At 37.7% G+C, this 15614-nt stretch overlaps 1 protein-coding gene across 2 annotated transcripts in view; it reads right to left on the reverse strand.

The window, feature by feature from the left end:
• The window catches only part of LOC127455484 (brain-derived neurotrophic factor), a 28387-nt gene extending 15319 nt beyond the window's left edge, over window positions 1-13068 (reverse strand). Inside the window, exon 1 of one of the 2 annotated variants that reach the window (XM_051723460.1) lies at window positions 12983-13068. In XM_051723460.1, coding sequence (XP_051579420.1) covers window positions 12983-13027 — 45 coding nt within the window. In that variant the 5' untranslated portion in view covers window positions 13028-13068. Of the gene's footprint in view, window positions 1-2271; window positions 2277-12982 lie in introns of those variants that run through there. The other variant, XM_051723682.1, reaches the window with a different exon arrangement.
• Window positions 13069-15614: the final 2546 nt, after the last annotated feature.

A 15614-nucleotide genomic window follows, 5' to 3' on the forward strand; every position in this document is an offset into this window, starting at 1 on the left:
ATTTAAAAGAAATCTAACGTAAGTTTATCATTTCCCTCATAACTCACTGTCCTCTCTCTACCATCACTAAGCCTGTTCCTCGTAGCGTAACATTTTCTCCATCTGTAACCACTAATCAAACTTAAAACATGTAAAGATACACGATCTGTCTGTAAAAAAGGAAAAAAAATCCCCAGTAAGGGATGCTACAAAGTGGATTATAACACAAACAGGTCTTACCTTTTAAAGAGCTGACAACCACTATCAGTGGTTAGATCTCCAAGACCAACACTTGCATTTCCCAAAGTTAACGCTGTGCACCAAGTGGAGCTGGCAAAGTAAGCGCACCCTATACAGAAGCTCTAAGATTTCAACTTTCACATGCTCTAAGTGGCGACAAAACTCAAAGCGCAAAGCAGCCCTATTGACTGGTTCTTTTTCCTCGCGTTTGTTTGTTTGTTTGCCTCTTAAAACTAAGAAAGAAGGAACAAGTGAAACAAGTCCCTAGTTTTGGCAAAAGAACTGCAAAACACAAATGGCGATGTCCACTCCGTGTTAGTCCGCAGCGTTCAACGACTCCGGTGCCTCTGTCCAAAGTGCTGAAATCATAGCACAGCTAAGGTTACTTAGAGGCAAAAATCTATACTTTCGTTAAGTGCCACTTGATATTGCTTTACTCTATTCCTTCCCCACGCCTCGTCACGTGAATATATCCTTGCCAAGCCCGTCCTGTTAATATATGATCACATATTGGCCGGTTCTTTTCTTAACAAAAGAATCGTTTATTTGAAAAGTCAGTCATAACCCTCTAAAGAGGAGTCCCCCCAAAAGGATTGGTACACGTCCCCAAATCACACAGTAATAGGTTCCGCTCCGCAGGGCAGATGGACATGTCTACACATGTTGCTTTTTCACTGACAGAGCACATGGAAAAAAAAAAAAAAAAAAATATATTTACAATAAAGTGTAGCTAAAAGCCCGATAGGCATCAAAGTGCTGTTTGGCACAGAGCGCAAGAAAGACAAGAGCTCAGTTAGAATGTTTATTCTCTATGTGCTTGCGTTTGCTTTGCTCAGACTTGTTTTTTCTTTCTTTCTTCTCAATCTACGAATCACAGAAAACAGCACTATCACAAAGTTTTACGTTCATGTTAGCAGTACGGAACCCTCATGTAGGCTAAGTAGCCTTCAGCGTTAGGGTCCATAACCACGAGACCACTAGTATATGTCGGACATCAAAATATGGTCTTTTCGTACCAGCCACAGTGTAAACACAAGCCATGCCATTTGGAGTTATTATTCCGTTAAGTATAGTATTTTCATACTACTTACCATTTTCCCCTATGCTGTCCTGGAGATAGAAGTGTCTTAATATCCAAACACTCCAACAGATGCTGGTAGGTAATGTGTCTTGTTTGAAGTCATCATATGAGAACTTCTGCTGTGCTCAGAAGATCGCCCACCACCTAGGTGACTTATGAATCTAATAACCCTTTGCAATATCCGCGTGCTTAAACACCTTGGTGACTCTGCCGTCAGGACAAACAGCAACCAGTCGCGATTTACCGAAAACCCTTATACAGATTTATGCAATGCCTGGCTTAGAGAGAATCGCCGTTAGTGCTCTTACGTGATTGAAATAGGCGAAGGCGTCAAGTTTAGGTGGGAACTAAACTGACCAGTAACTACAGCAAATCTCACTCCTAGACGTTGAGTGAAACATGACCATAAGAAAAGTTACACGTCCAACATACCAATGGGCACTTCTGATTCATTGCGCGTGATATGTCAGCTATAAGCGAAGCCGGTACAGTTCACGACATTTTCAAATCTGAATGTTTTCTCAGCTGAGGGAGACCTAAATCAGGTAAGATCAAATCCCACAATCTCATTTTCTGCCAAGTAGGACCAAGTTCATGGGAGACTTGTTGCTGCTGCAAAACAACGGTATTGAAAACCTAACAGAGGAAAATGATTGCAAGTAACATACTTACATCTGTGCAACACAGTTTTAAGCTTCGTTATGTATGCAGGCTATTATAGAACAAGAGAACAGGTGAATCCTCGTCAGTCTTGATACCAATACCATACCCCCGCGCGCCTTTATCTTGGCAATAAAGAATGAAATCGAAGTCACGAAATTCAAGTAGGAACGTTGTCTGTTATCAGTAAAATTCCATCAGTTGCGCGTTGAACACTCAGACATCTAATTGTTATGCAGTGACGAGGCGCAATGCTTGCATGTGTCCTACAAATGTGCTGGAAAGTAACATGAGTAATAGGTGGTATTTACCCGCATTTGAGCCAAGATTCACTCGAGCTGGAGAGAGTTGTCAAATAAATGTATTGTATTTATAACTCAGAGCAACTGTAAACAGTATGCTTAGGAAACACACGCGGGCACGCGCGCGCACACACACACAAACACACACACACACACACACACACACACACACACACACACACACACACACACACCTGACCACTGCCTTGCTCACATAAACCTATTTTGCAATTAGTATTGTAACATACATTGTTTCCTGTGTCAGCAAGTTCATAAAAATCTACACCTTACTGAGCAACACACATTCATTACCCATTCATATATGAGGCCCTGTATTCAGATGCTATGTGCACTGTGAGTACCAATAAAAGTAGCAAGCTGCAGTACACAATTATATAATCTGTTAGTAAGTAGGGGTGTATGACAAAATATACCTGGCAATTGTTGCCCTCAAATCTGGACAAGAACTGAATGCAAGCAAGCCGGCTCTGTCTCTTGTCTTGGGTTTACTTAAAAAAAGAATACTAATAATAAGTTTAACACAACAGCATCTCCCATCCCTACAAGTGTGCAGTCTAAAAAATGTCCTCAGACCATGCTAACAGGTGGTGACACTCAGTAAACTTTCTAGGTTACCTACATTTTATGAATATTCAATTAATTATGATGAGATGTTGTTATTGTCTTAACATAAAGCCTCATCTTTAGTAAAGCAGAAGGAAACCCCTTTGAAAAAATATTACCTTCCACGTTACAATATATACTTTAAGTTGTTGTTGTTTTTTTATTATTATTTTGACACATTTGATGGTCTAACATTTACTCTGTTATTATGTTTTCTGCCTCACATTTTCTCTGTGTGGCATTTTTTGCACTTACAGGCCTCGGTGCACTGCAGAGTAACACAAAGTTCTTAATGATCAGATGAAGATCAGCAGTAACAGTGGCATTAAAGTACAGCTCCTATCTACTTGAATGGGGAAAGACTGAAATCTCCAAAACGGTTGGTCAAGATTATAATCAAATAACATATTTCAAATCAGCAGTACAATCTGACAATAATGGTATAATAAATAGTGCTTCTTTAGCTCAGATCAAGCTAAAAAACAATTTTTTTCAGGCTGATCCAGCTAATGAGCATGCACGTTGTCAAGGTAACTGTCTGTGTCTGAAAAGTGACTGGCTCTTTTACCTGCAAGGCGGGACATATTTTTCTATACCCGCCATATTGGGTGTTCCAAATTCTCCCATTCATTTTAAAACAAGTGCTCCATCTTGGGCTAAATAGTCTCTGGAATAGTTTTAGTGCATATAGGTATTTCAAATGATGACTGCCAAGACAGACAAAGGAGGGCTGTGTTGCTTAGGGACAGGGGCCTTGAAGAGGGTAAACAGAACAAAATACTGTCTCATTGTTTGAAAAGTGTACATCATGTGAAAGGTCATGGCCAGGACTAAGGACACAACATTAATGACCCTCTACATTTTTGAACATAGTATCCAGAACCTCCCTCAGATTAGCCCGTCGTCACTTCCTCTCTTTTTTCTCATTGCTGCATCACTTCATCACTCCAGTCCTCCTTTCCTCTCCTCCGTTCTTTCCACACTCCCACAGTTTTCACAGGCTCCCTGGATGACTCACACTCGGCCCTCTGCACCACCCCTGCCCTCCCCCATATCTCCTAATCTGAGATACCCAGAACCTCAAACTACAGGTCAGTTAGACCACCTCCACCTTCTTCTAACTAAGACTACACTCATCCTTCTGGTTTTCGTCCAGCCCCTATTCTATTAATTTGCCCGTAAAAACTAACCTTTATTTTACATATATGCAGCACCACCATTAAGACTAAACCATTGATAGAAAAGGAAAGTAGAAATAAGAAACTATAATAGCTTATAACATAGTCATAACTTGATAATAACATTGTAACAGCATAACTTTTGGGTGATATGATTTCTTGTAAATGTCATTGTTATTGTGTTATCATTCTGAAACATTTTGTACAATAAAAGCATGTTCTGTTGATTTGCCTTGCTCATCTGACCTCAACAGAATGCACTTTTCTTTAGCATTTGTACTAAATCAGCAGTCCATGAGTCCAGTCCAATACCCCAGGAAGGCAGATATATTATTCAATGTAGATAAAACCAATAAAGGTTACCTCTGACAATGATTAGTTATTTATATAAAAGGAGACAAATTGCATTTTTCTCCCTTTTGCCTTTTTCAGATGCATTTTGGACAGAAGAAAATCACACTGCATCATTTGAATATCTATTCTGATTGGTTAAAACTCACTAACATGCACGAAGGAAAATAATAAAAATACATATTTTTTTTTTACATAATATGTATCTGAGTTATGCACATTGGTAGGTACATTGATTGAAAATTGAAAAATTTTTTTTTTTTTTTTAATAGGCCAGCCTCCTTTGCCTCATCTGATGGACTGCCACTGGTGGTTTATATTAAAGGAATACTTTACTCAAAAAATTAAGATTCTGCATTGTTTCCAAACTCACATACTGTTATATTTTCCTTGGAACACAAAAGGAGACATTTTGAAAAATGTACATTTCTCTTTTCCAAAGAACAACAGTTCATAGTGACCATGCCTGTCAAGCTCCAAAAAGGACAAAAACACCTTAAAGGAATATATATATATATATATATATATATATATATATATATATATATATATATATATATATATATATAGTCTTTATGAAATTATGTTGTCATTTCAGGGCAGTCTCATAAGGAAGGCATCACCGTAGCAATTTCCCTGCAACATGAAAACATCATTGTCAGTCCGTTCTTACCTCAGTTCAGACAATTCCGTTACAATCTCGGCAATCTTGAGATATTATTGCATGTATTTAACTGAAATATGTTTCATTATACTTATAAAAACATTAAAACCTAACTTATTATAAACAATATGAAACATACTGTATAACAGACCGGTAAATTTAATCACAATAATTTTAGTTACATTACACTTTTTTATACAGTAGATGTTTTTGAACGCCTAACCCACCCCTATGCCAAAACCTAACCACTTTTCAACAATATAAAAGACTCAACAAGCAGAGACAGTCACAATCATTTATTCCACAAAATGATAAAAAAGCACTGTAAAATTTTTCAAAATGACTTATACTGCATTCAAAGTGAAACTGAAGGTTTTAATTTCTGAAAATCTTCCTGTCTGTGAAGGAAGTCACATCTTATTTAAAAATATCCATCCAAAGATTAGAATTTTTGCGATTCATCACAAGACATGCGAGAGCCAATGGCGTTTGACATCGCGGACGTCATAGCTGACGTAACGCTTCTTGAGGCGGCAGTTTTTGAATATTCAAATGAGTGCAAGTCTTGATTTGAGGGCTACAATGGACAAGGATCATGATCATTGCATAAAGACTTAAATTTGGATCTGTTCCTCACACAGAGTGCCCCAGTGATGTTTCATCATGAGAGTGTGGTGGTCATTTATTTAGGTCATTCCAAACCTGTTTGACTTTCTTCTGTGGAACACAGAAGTAGATGTTAGGCAGAATGTAAGCCCCAGTCACCATTTACTTTACATATTTTTTTTTTCCGTACAATGAAAATGAATGGTGACTAAGGCTAACATCCTGCCTAACATCTGCTCTTGTATTCCATAGAAGAAAGATAGTCAAATGGATTTTGAATGGCAAGAGGGTGAAAAGAAATGAAAGAATTTTAAATTTTTGGGTGAACTATCCATTTAAAAGTAGGCCATACAATTTATGCGCTATATTTCAACTTTTCAAAGTCATACAGTAGTTTGTTTGGGGAACAGACCTAAATTTGCCCAAAAGTCTAACTACATTTATGATCCTTTTTTTTTTTTTCTTGTCCTTGATGGAACTTGCTAGCTGTAGTCACAATGAGTTGTTGTTGTCCGGAAAAGAGGTGAATGTACCTCCTTTGTGGAATATCTAATTTTGTGGAAATAAATAACAGCACAAGTGTTTGGAACAATGTAGGGGTAAGGAAATTATGATAGTATTTGAATTTTTGAGTGAACTGTTACTCATACTATTCAAGAGTTGCTTGCAGTGTGGGTCTGGGTAGCTCAGCGAGTAAAGACGCTGACTACCACCCCTGGAGTCACGAGTTCGAATCCAGGGCATGCTGAGTAACTCCAGCCAGGTCTCCTAAGCAACCAAATTGGCCCAGTTGCTAGGGAGGGTAGAGTCACATGGGGTAACCTCCTCATGGTTGCCATAATGTGGTTTGCTCTCAGTGGGGCGCATGGTGAGTTGTGCGTGGATGTCGCGGAGAATAGCGTGAAGCCTCCACACGTGCTATGTCTCCGCGGTAACGCGCTCAAGAAGCCACGTAAGATGCGCGGATTGACGGTCACAGATGTGGAGACAACTGAGATTTGTCCTCTGCCACCTGGATTGAGACGAGTCACAACACCACCATGAGGACTTAGAGCGCATTGGGAATTGGGCATTCCAAATTGGGGAGAAAAAGGGGAGAAAAAAAGCTTGCATCAGAATTATGAGCTCTATTTCAACAGAAAATGTTTTCTTTTAAATTCTCTGAATTCTCTTCCAATTCTGTACGATCCCAAAACAGTTTGTTTCTCCAAAAATATATCTGTTAGATTACATAAAAATGTGTCTGTATCAGGGTCAGAAATTAATCGGGGTCGGGCAAAAATGCTTTTTGTCAATGTCAAATGAAGTGCTTGACATAAATTAATTATGTGCCCTTTATAAAGGTAAAAATGCCCCTAAAAATCAATTCCATAGGACAAATATCACCCCTTAATAAAAATGTTAATATCTGATTACTTTGTATTTTCTATGAACACATGGTCTGTGTTGTTGTCTTTATGCAGGTCACCTGAGCTTGCTTGTTTGTCATTTTTAATTACATTTGGGCTTTGCCTAGTCTCCAAAATTATTATGAGAACTAAAGTGTATGGCAGCCAAAAGAAGTGCACCATCAGCATTTGTGAGCCCCCTTCTTCACTCCATTTACCGACCACTATTAAGAGTGGATGGGTCCTCTGGGAATGCCATATCATTTCTCTGTTTCAATTTGTGTTCCATAAATATCAGTAATGGGGCCTGCACGTCACAACTTACAGAGTACCTGGCAGTAAAAATAACCCTCAGCAGTGGGTATGTGCACGTGTTGGTGGAAGGATGGATCCCATCTCTTGAATGGCTGAGGGGATATCTTTCGTTCCTCCACTCTGCTCTCAATTGCTCTCACTCATCCTCATTAACTCTGATACAGAAAACCATAACATGCAGGTACATTTATATTCAATATTCATAACTATACATTTTTCATGTAGACAGGGTAAAAGGACAGATTAAACAAGGCTGCTTTGTTTTTAAACTAGTGGGGGACTATGGAACAATAGATAAGCATTACCTCCCTCTTTTCATGTCCCCATGTCTTACATGTTGTGTTTAATTAGTGTTAGTAATGTTGCCAAGTTATTAAAGATCTGGGAAATTGTACTAATTGTACTAGATCATGGGGTAAATTATACCCCCAGAATCCTTTTACGTCACTAAAGCGCCCATGACTGAATCACATAGGGAGCTGGATCTGTATATTATAGTGAGTCATCATACAGTGTTAAAACTTATGATAATGTCAAACTTGTGATGACTACAAGTCTGCATAAAATGTCTGAGTGATTGCTATTGACTTCAGTCAACAATCTTTTTTATATAAAGCTTTTGTCATTATGCTTCATGAATTATAAGATTTATGCTTTTGAATATTTGACCTGCTCCATCATTTGAGTCACATTGACACAGAAACACATTTTGAGTTGCATACAGAAAATTGAAAGCTTTCTAATGATTTCATTATATTTCTACTCCAACTGTTACAAGATTTAATCATACATTTTGGATGAGACTTTCCTTTTTAATTTAGTGCCTAATATCAAAATGTGTTTCTATATCAAAGTGAATCAAAATGATGGAGCAGGTCACATATGTGTCATATGACACATGAGTCATGTTACAAATAAATAAATAAATAATATATTTTATTTATTTATTTTTGTGTGCACATATGTGACCTGCTCCATTATTTTGAGTCACTTTGACACAGAAACACATTTTGATATTAGACACTAAACAGATATGTTGTATATGTGTGTGTGTGTATATATATACACACACACTTTTGGCCAAAAAGCACAGATACACTCACTTTGTGGTCATAATGATAGCCTAATAAGTCAATGGCAAGCTCTGAATTAGCATTTATTTTGTAGTACAATGGACTAACAAATATAAAATGTGAGAGATTTATGCATCATATTTGTACTCAGAGAGACAAGCATGTTTAAATGCTTTCATGCATATGCAAATAAACAGATACACAACCACACACTTGCATGCATACACATACACTCATACTCATATAGTACAAGATAGCGGTCATTGCACTAGGTTATGGAAAGCTTTGCTGTAAAAACAACAAATACATTTATAACTCATATACTTACACAATGTTGTCCTATGTCTTCTACTTATAAAAAAGCTTATATGCACTGCCAAACATAAAACGTATTCACAAAAAATGTGCATTATTTATATTAATTGCTAAAGTCACAAAAGTTTTAAGGCAATTTTTGATCGCTTTGTGACATTGTACTGTATGTCCCCCATTTTTTGGCCCTGCATTGCTCCTGTTTGTTTACATGTCCACTACATTCATTCACACACATTTACATATTAAACCTACTGCACAGTTCTAACATCACTGGCTAAAGATTTCAATAAATAAGGCAAAAAATACTACGACTACAACCTATGTTCCCCCCTCACCCATAGGTTGTGTGGCACTATTTGACTAGTCCTTTTTGCATGCTTTTTATGTTAAAGGTTAGATCGAACAGCAGTGAGGCTTTGCCTATTTGCATCTTGGAGTACATAGACATCTAATATTGAGCTGTTCATGCAGCCATAAGCAACCATGCCTTATAGTCCTCTTGACAAAACTCTTTGAAAAAAGGGACAAAATAGGACAAACAAAAATGTAGACGTTTACTGTAATCTGTTGACATCATTAGGTACCAAGACATCAAAGGCTGTTATTTTTATAAGGTCTGAGACATGAAAACTGTGAGTGTTAAGTGCAAATGCACTTGTTTTGTTTATATTTTTAATTCACCTGGTGAGTCAGAGGCTAGTTTGAGTCAGAAACTGGGCCTGTTGTAGTGGTAATAATGGCAGTTGTAAAAAGTTTCTTAACTTTTTTATTTTATAAAGATGTGATTACAATTAATAAGAACTTCAAAATAATGATCTGACGATTTCATTTGATGACAAAAACGAGTGTTTACACTGTGTTAGTGACAGTATTTCACTGTATGATCAGTTACTTCATACAAAAGCGAAGCTAAGACCTACATCCTCACATTCATTAAACGCTAAACTATTGTTTTTGTTCATGTTTAAGTGGTGTCACAGCAACACATAATTTGCAATGTATTATTATGCAAACTGACAGAGAGCACGTTTTGTTACGTCATCATAGGCAACGTACCTTTAAGAGTGGATATCTTGGTAAGGGCATATTAACCACTTTGTTGACTAGGCTTGTTATTTCTGCCACATTTTTAAATAACAGGTGTGAAGTAAATGCTGTTATTGGACTTGTCTGTTTTGACACTGAGCAAACATGCTCACTTGGCGTGATGCCTGCACTTGGTTCTGTTACACTGTATGGCAATTTCCAACATGTCCATCTTCTCTCACGTTTGGCATGCATACAATCAACACACACACACATACGCACATGCTGCTCTCCCCATATACATATAAGAATAAACAGCTCACTCAATGGTCTAAAGTAAGGCCATTAAAGTGAATAAAGGCGGTGGTTGCTGAAAGGCTGGGAATTGTTAAAGACAGTACTAAAAGAGTGGGATTTCTTCCCTGTTGATCTGTTAGGGATATCCTACTCCAAATGCTTCTCTCTCACTATACATCAAAGAGCCGCCGCAAATTAAAGCATGCTTGTCGAGGGTGAACAAACTCCCTCCTTTGTGCCACCTCCCAGCCAAACTCAACCAACACAAAGCAGTTGGATGTAATAAACTGCAAAAAGAAGCCGGCGCTATTTAGATGACATGTTCTGCTCTGGTGGTTGGCTGTGCACCTTTGTCTGACTCAAGCTGGGACCAACATATAATATTAGGCTACTGCATCGAAATCCTCTTAGACTTGGAAACAGGGTCCGATTACAACCCCCCCAACCCCAGTTCTTTTATTCTTTTAAACGAAGCAAAGTTGATGTAGTCTGATAAGTCAGAGACTGTTAACACTTTAGCCTGGGACTGTATAGTTGGGAGTGGTCTGACAAATTGTACCCATAATGCATGTTTTTTTCTTACAATAAATATCACTTATGTTAAAGGGATAGTTCACCCAAAAATGAAAATTGTTTCATCATTATCTCACCCACATGCCATCCCAGATGTGTATGAATTTTTTCTTCTGCAGAACACACACGAAGATTTTTAGAAGAATATTTCAGATCTGTAGATCTATCTACCTATCTGTTTGTTTAAATGATTCATATTCTAGCAACATCTTTCGTAACAATATTTGTCATTAGCTTGGAATGAGGGAAGTACATTTTTCTTATTTGTTAATTAAATTGTGTTTATTCACACTGAATGCACATACCTGTCTGCACATGACAACATGTGTATACTGTATAGCATATTTGCATAAGTTTCCCTGCCTTATGTCTTATTGTGTATACTGTATCAATACATATTTTAATTATTATAAAATATTAGTTTATTATTCCGTCTCACTGTCATTTTGTGTGTACTGAAAGCTTCTGTCACTGAAGACTAATTTCTTGTGTTTGTAAGCATATTTGGCAATAAAGCTCTTTCTGATTGTGATTCTGATGTTTGCTCTAAAGTTAAGTAGAACATCACTGATTTTATGGAGCTTTAGAGAATTGTTAGATCTACATTATTGGAACCATCGAAATAATTTCACACATGCAATTTCCTCACACTTTGTTCGAAATGCTCTATAAAAAAGTATTAAAGTTTTTTTATTTGTTGGTTTTAAGATAATTATTTATCAAAACACACATACACACTTAGAATGTCAACATAACATCACACTATCTGACAGAGGTTTAATGTACGCTAGACCTACTCAGATAGAGGAGCTGTGGTAGTCTCTTATTGGCTCTCTTCATCTAACTCCCCATGGGTAATATGCTGCCTTTCACTGGAAATGTTCAAAGAGAGGCTTGATTTGGAAGGGCATTGAGGGGAAGAACTGTGGGGCTCGGAGCTCTGCAGCTGCATTTGTCTCATAAGGATACCTGGGTGCAAGAGCCATGCTGGATTTCACAGTGTTTGTAAGGAGAGAATAAAATAGCCTTAAAGTGATGTTATGACTCATCTCCAGGGTCATTTGCTCTCGCTGCAAATGAGAGTGGGTGTCTCACTAACTTGCAGATATAAACTGGATGTTGTTTTCATTATTCTACAGCTATATTTGGTAAAGGAGGGAGAGAGAGAGTGAGGGAAAGAAGTAGAGAGAGACAAAAGAAAGCTTATAAGAATGTTTGCATCAACACGCTCCCTCTCTTTCTGGTATGTTTCTCCTTCCCTCCTAGATAACGTTTATCGTCAAACCCTCACAAATGTCAGCTTGTCGTGATGGGATGGACATTTGCCCTTGGTTTCTGACGCCAGGGGTTACCTAATCAACACGAGTCCTTTGTGACTCAGTCAATTGAGTTTCTGAAAAATATGCTGAAACTGAGTGACTCCTACTGGTAAGAAGATCAACACAATGGAATATGAAATCCTTGAAGAGGATGTCCACGCTAATAATCAAATCCAGCCTCTGGATTACATGACATTTTTAATTTCACCGTCAAACTTCAGAACATTGTCAACTCACAGGATAAGGCTGTAGCCATGGTTTGGTGTGGATTCCATGGCAACGCAGTAGGCAGCCACTATTTGTGCTCACTATAAGAGGGAGGTCGCCAGGAGCTGCCTAATCAACATAAGTGCTCCATACATTTGGCTTGTTCATTGACCCTCTGAAATATTAAGTAGTCCAACAAAAATGTAATTTGGAGTGAAAAGGAGTACAGAGGATTACAAAAAGAGAATACAATATTAAAAGAATAAAAGACAGCACCAGGAGCAGAAAGGGGATGATTAATACCTTATCTAGCATTTCTCCATTAGGTTCTCAGCTATGAAACAACCTTCATTGGATGCACCCACATCATATGTAACCATAACTACACACACTTTCTGTGCCCTTATGATCCATACTCTGAATACCAGAGTATGACTGCCGTCATGTGATGGGATATTGTGGTGTTGCTGCGGATTGGTTTGAATATATTTGAATGAAAGCTGCATTGTTTTCACTCAGCTCTTGGCCTCTCTCTGCCCTATGATGTAACAACTCACCTTTCATGTTAAAAGGTTCATACTCGTTACAGGCGAAACAACATGCTGAGCATTCCGAACAAGGAGATTGTCATTATTCTCATCAGGACTTATCTCTGAATTAAATACTTCAGATTTGTCAAGGAGTACATCTTATCTGCATGTCTATGACCTGCACCAGTAAGGTAGCGATGGGCGCTCTAAAGAAACTAATATTGCACCAGCATGCTAATTCCCTTTGGACTTACCTTAACGCGGTGTGCTGCTAGGTAGTGTTGGACCAGTGGTCCCATTTGACAAGGTCTGATTTCAGAAAACGAGCCAGATCCACGGATTCTTTCCCTGCACCAGGAATTAAAAAACTTGTCTGAATGGTGGAGCTTTCAGTGAGCATTAGGGAGCATGTGGATCTCCCATGTTCGCTGCTTTACATTTTAAATCTTAGCTTATCCAAGGATTTCCATACCATCTATTTGAATATTTTCCACTCTGAAAGCTATGAATTAGTGTGCTTAAATATTCCTGTTTCATAATCATTCATATGACAAACTTAGCGATAATAGATTCCCCTCAGCCCATAAAAAATAAATAAAAATAAAATAAATAAGAATTGTATATATATATATATATATATATATATATATATATATATATATATATATGAGATCTCCTTAATCTCAATTGTTTCTCAGAGACAGAAATCATGGTATTACAAGGAGAGCAAATAGAGATCTGTTGCATAAACTAAAGTATCCAATCATCATACTTATGTAAAAGATACCTTTATGAAAATTGACTGAAGTAGCTCATGAGAAAAATACTTAAGCAGAAGTATTAAAGTATCTGATATAAAATTTACTCTAGTATTAAAAGAACAAGTATATGGAATAAATAACAGAAGTGGTGGGGCACTTCTGTTGGGAGAACAAAACCGCTCTGAACAAATCAGTAAGTGAGTATCCTACTATGGTGGCCCACTTGTGTGCAATTAAGCAAAATAATGTCACATTAAAATACAAATTTTGTGAGGGGCAGTTGCATGCCATATTCTTTATGTAGGCTATGTATCAAAACAACTTGAGAACTGTGTTCCTGAATTGCTTTAATATTTTAATTGCATGAACAATTTTGTTATTCACATTTTGAATAAATTGTACATAGTATCATTTAAAAAGTGAACATTACTGATATGCCTTTAGACTAATTTAAACGTGTCAGTTTTGCCTTTGCATTCATGTACACAACAGCCCAAAAAATACTGTGAATCGAAATAGCTGTAATTAGAAATTTTTTGTACTATGGGAGTACATCTAAATGGAATCTGTAATTGTCACACGTTGTGTGGAAGAGGATGATGAAGGAGAGGCAAGAGAGGTGATGTATTGATATGCAGGCTTTAATGATGAAGATGATACAAAAGAACATGGCATGCCATAAGCAAAATCAACAAACTAACACAAGTTTACACAGACAAGAACTGACCATGAATGAACAAAACTGGAGGGTATATAAACAAAAGGAGCTAATGAGGGAATAGAAGACAGGTGAGGATGATGTGGAACAGATGGAGGTGATGAGGGCAGTGCACTGTGGGAAATGGAGTCCAGGGGGAAACTTCAAAATAAGAGTCCATGGAAAACATGAGGGAGACAGAACGTGACAGTAATCCAGATTATTTTTTCGATTATTTGTGCAGCCCTACTTCAAATTACTTTTCTTAGCAATCTTATTTATGATTTTCACCCAGCAAAATGGGGGGTTGGGGGTTCTTTTTACTTGGGCCAGTATGCAACCACCAAGAACATCCTAGCAACTACATGGCAATGTGCTAAAATCAATTAAACAACCTCAGCAACTGCATAGCAACACCCCTGGCAACCACCCAGAATGCCCTACCAACCACACAACAATGCTCTAAAACAACTGAGATCACCTTAGCAACTGCATAGCAGCTGGCAACACTCAGGGGCACCACTTCAGAACATGTAGCTTCATTGTGATATTGTTAAATGTGTGTTTTTTTTTGTGTTTTTTTTAGCTTATGTTAGAAGCTAAATTCTTATGGTGCTTAACTTACTTCTTTATAAGTGAACTATTTGTGTAAAATGACAATTATTGATTTTTACATGACATCAAAGGTAACCAAATGTAAAATGTAATCTGGTAACTGCATTTTTTTTAAATAATTTTATTTATACCTAAAAAACACTGATTAAAACTTACATGAATAGTCTCTCCTCTCTAGATATCCCATTTGAGTACCATAACGTGTTGTGGGGTGTGATAATGAGGTATTTGGACTGCAAAAAATACACAGATCAGCCACAACATTAAAACCAACTGCCTAATCATGTAGGTCACCCTTGTGTTGCCAATACAGCTCTGACCCATCGAGGCATGGACTCCACAAGACCTCTGAAGGTGTCCTGTGGTATCTGGCACCAAGACGTTAGCAGCAGATCCTTTAAGTCCTGTAAGTTGCGAGGTGGGTCCTCCATGGATCGGACTTTTTGGTCCAGTACATCCCATAGATACTCAATCGGATTGAGATCTGGGGAATTTGGAGGCAAAGTCAACACCTTGAACTCTTTGTCATGTTCCTCAAACCATTCCTGAACAATTTTTGCAGTGTGGCAGGACGCATTATCCTGCTGAAAGAGGCCATTGCCTTCAGGGAATACCGTTGCCATGAAGTGGTGTGCATGGTCTGCAACAATCTTTAGGTAGGTGATACAGTGCATCCGGAAAGTATTCAGAGCGCTTCACTTTTTCCACATTTTCTTATGTTACAGCCTTATTCCAAAATGGATTAAATTCATTCTTTTCCTCAAAATTCTACAAACAATACCCCATAATGACAACATAAAATAAATTTGTTTG

The sequence above is a fragment of the Myxocyprinus asiaticus genome, chromosome 1, assembly GCF_019703515.2.
Source record: "Myxocyprinus asiaticus isolate MX2 ecotype Aquarium Trade chromosome 1, UBuf_Myxa_2, whole genome shotgun sequence".
Classification (NCBI taxonomy): domain Eukaryota; kingdom Metazoa; phylum Chordata; class Actinopteri; order Cypriniformes; family Catostomidae; genus Myxocyprinus; species Myxocyprinus asiaticus.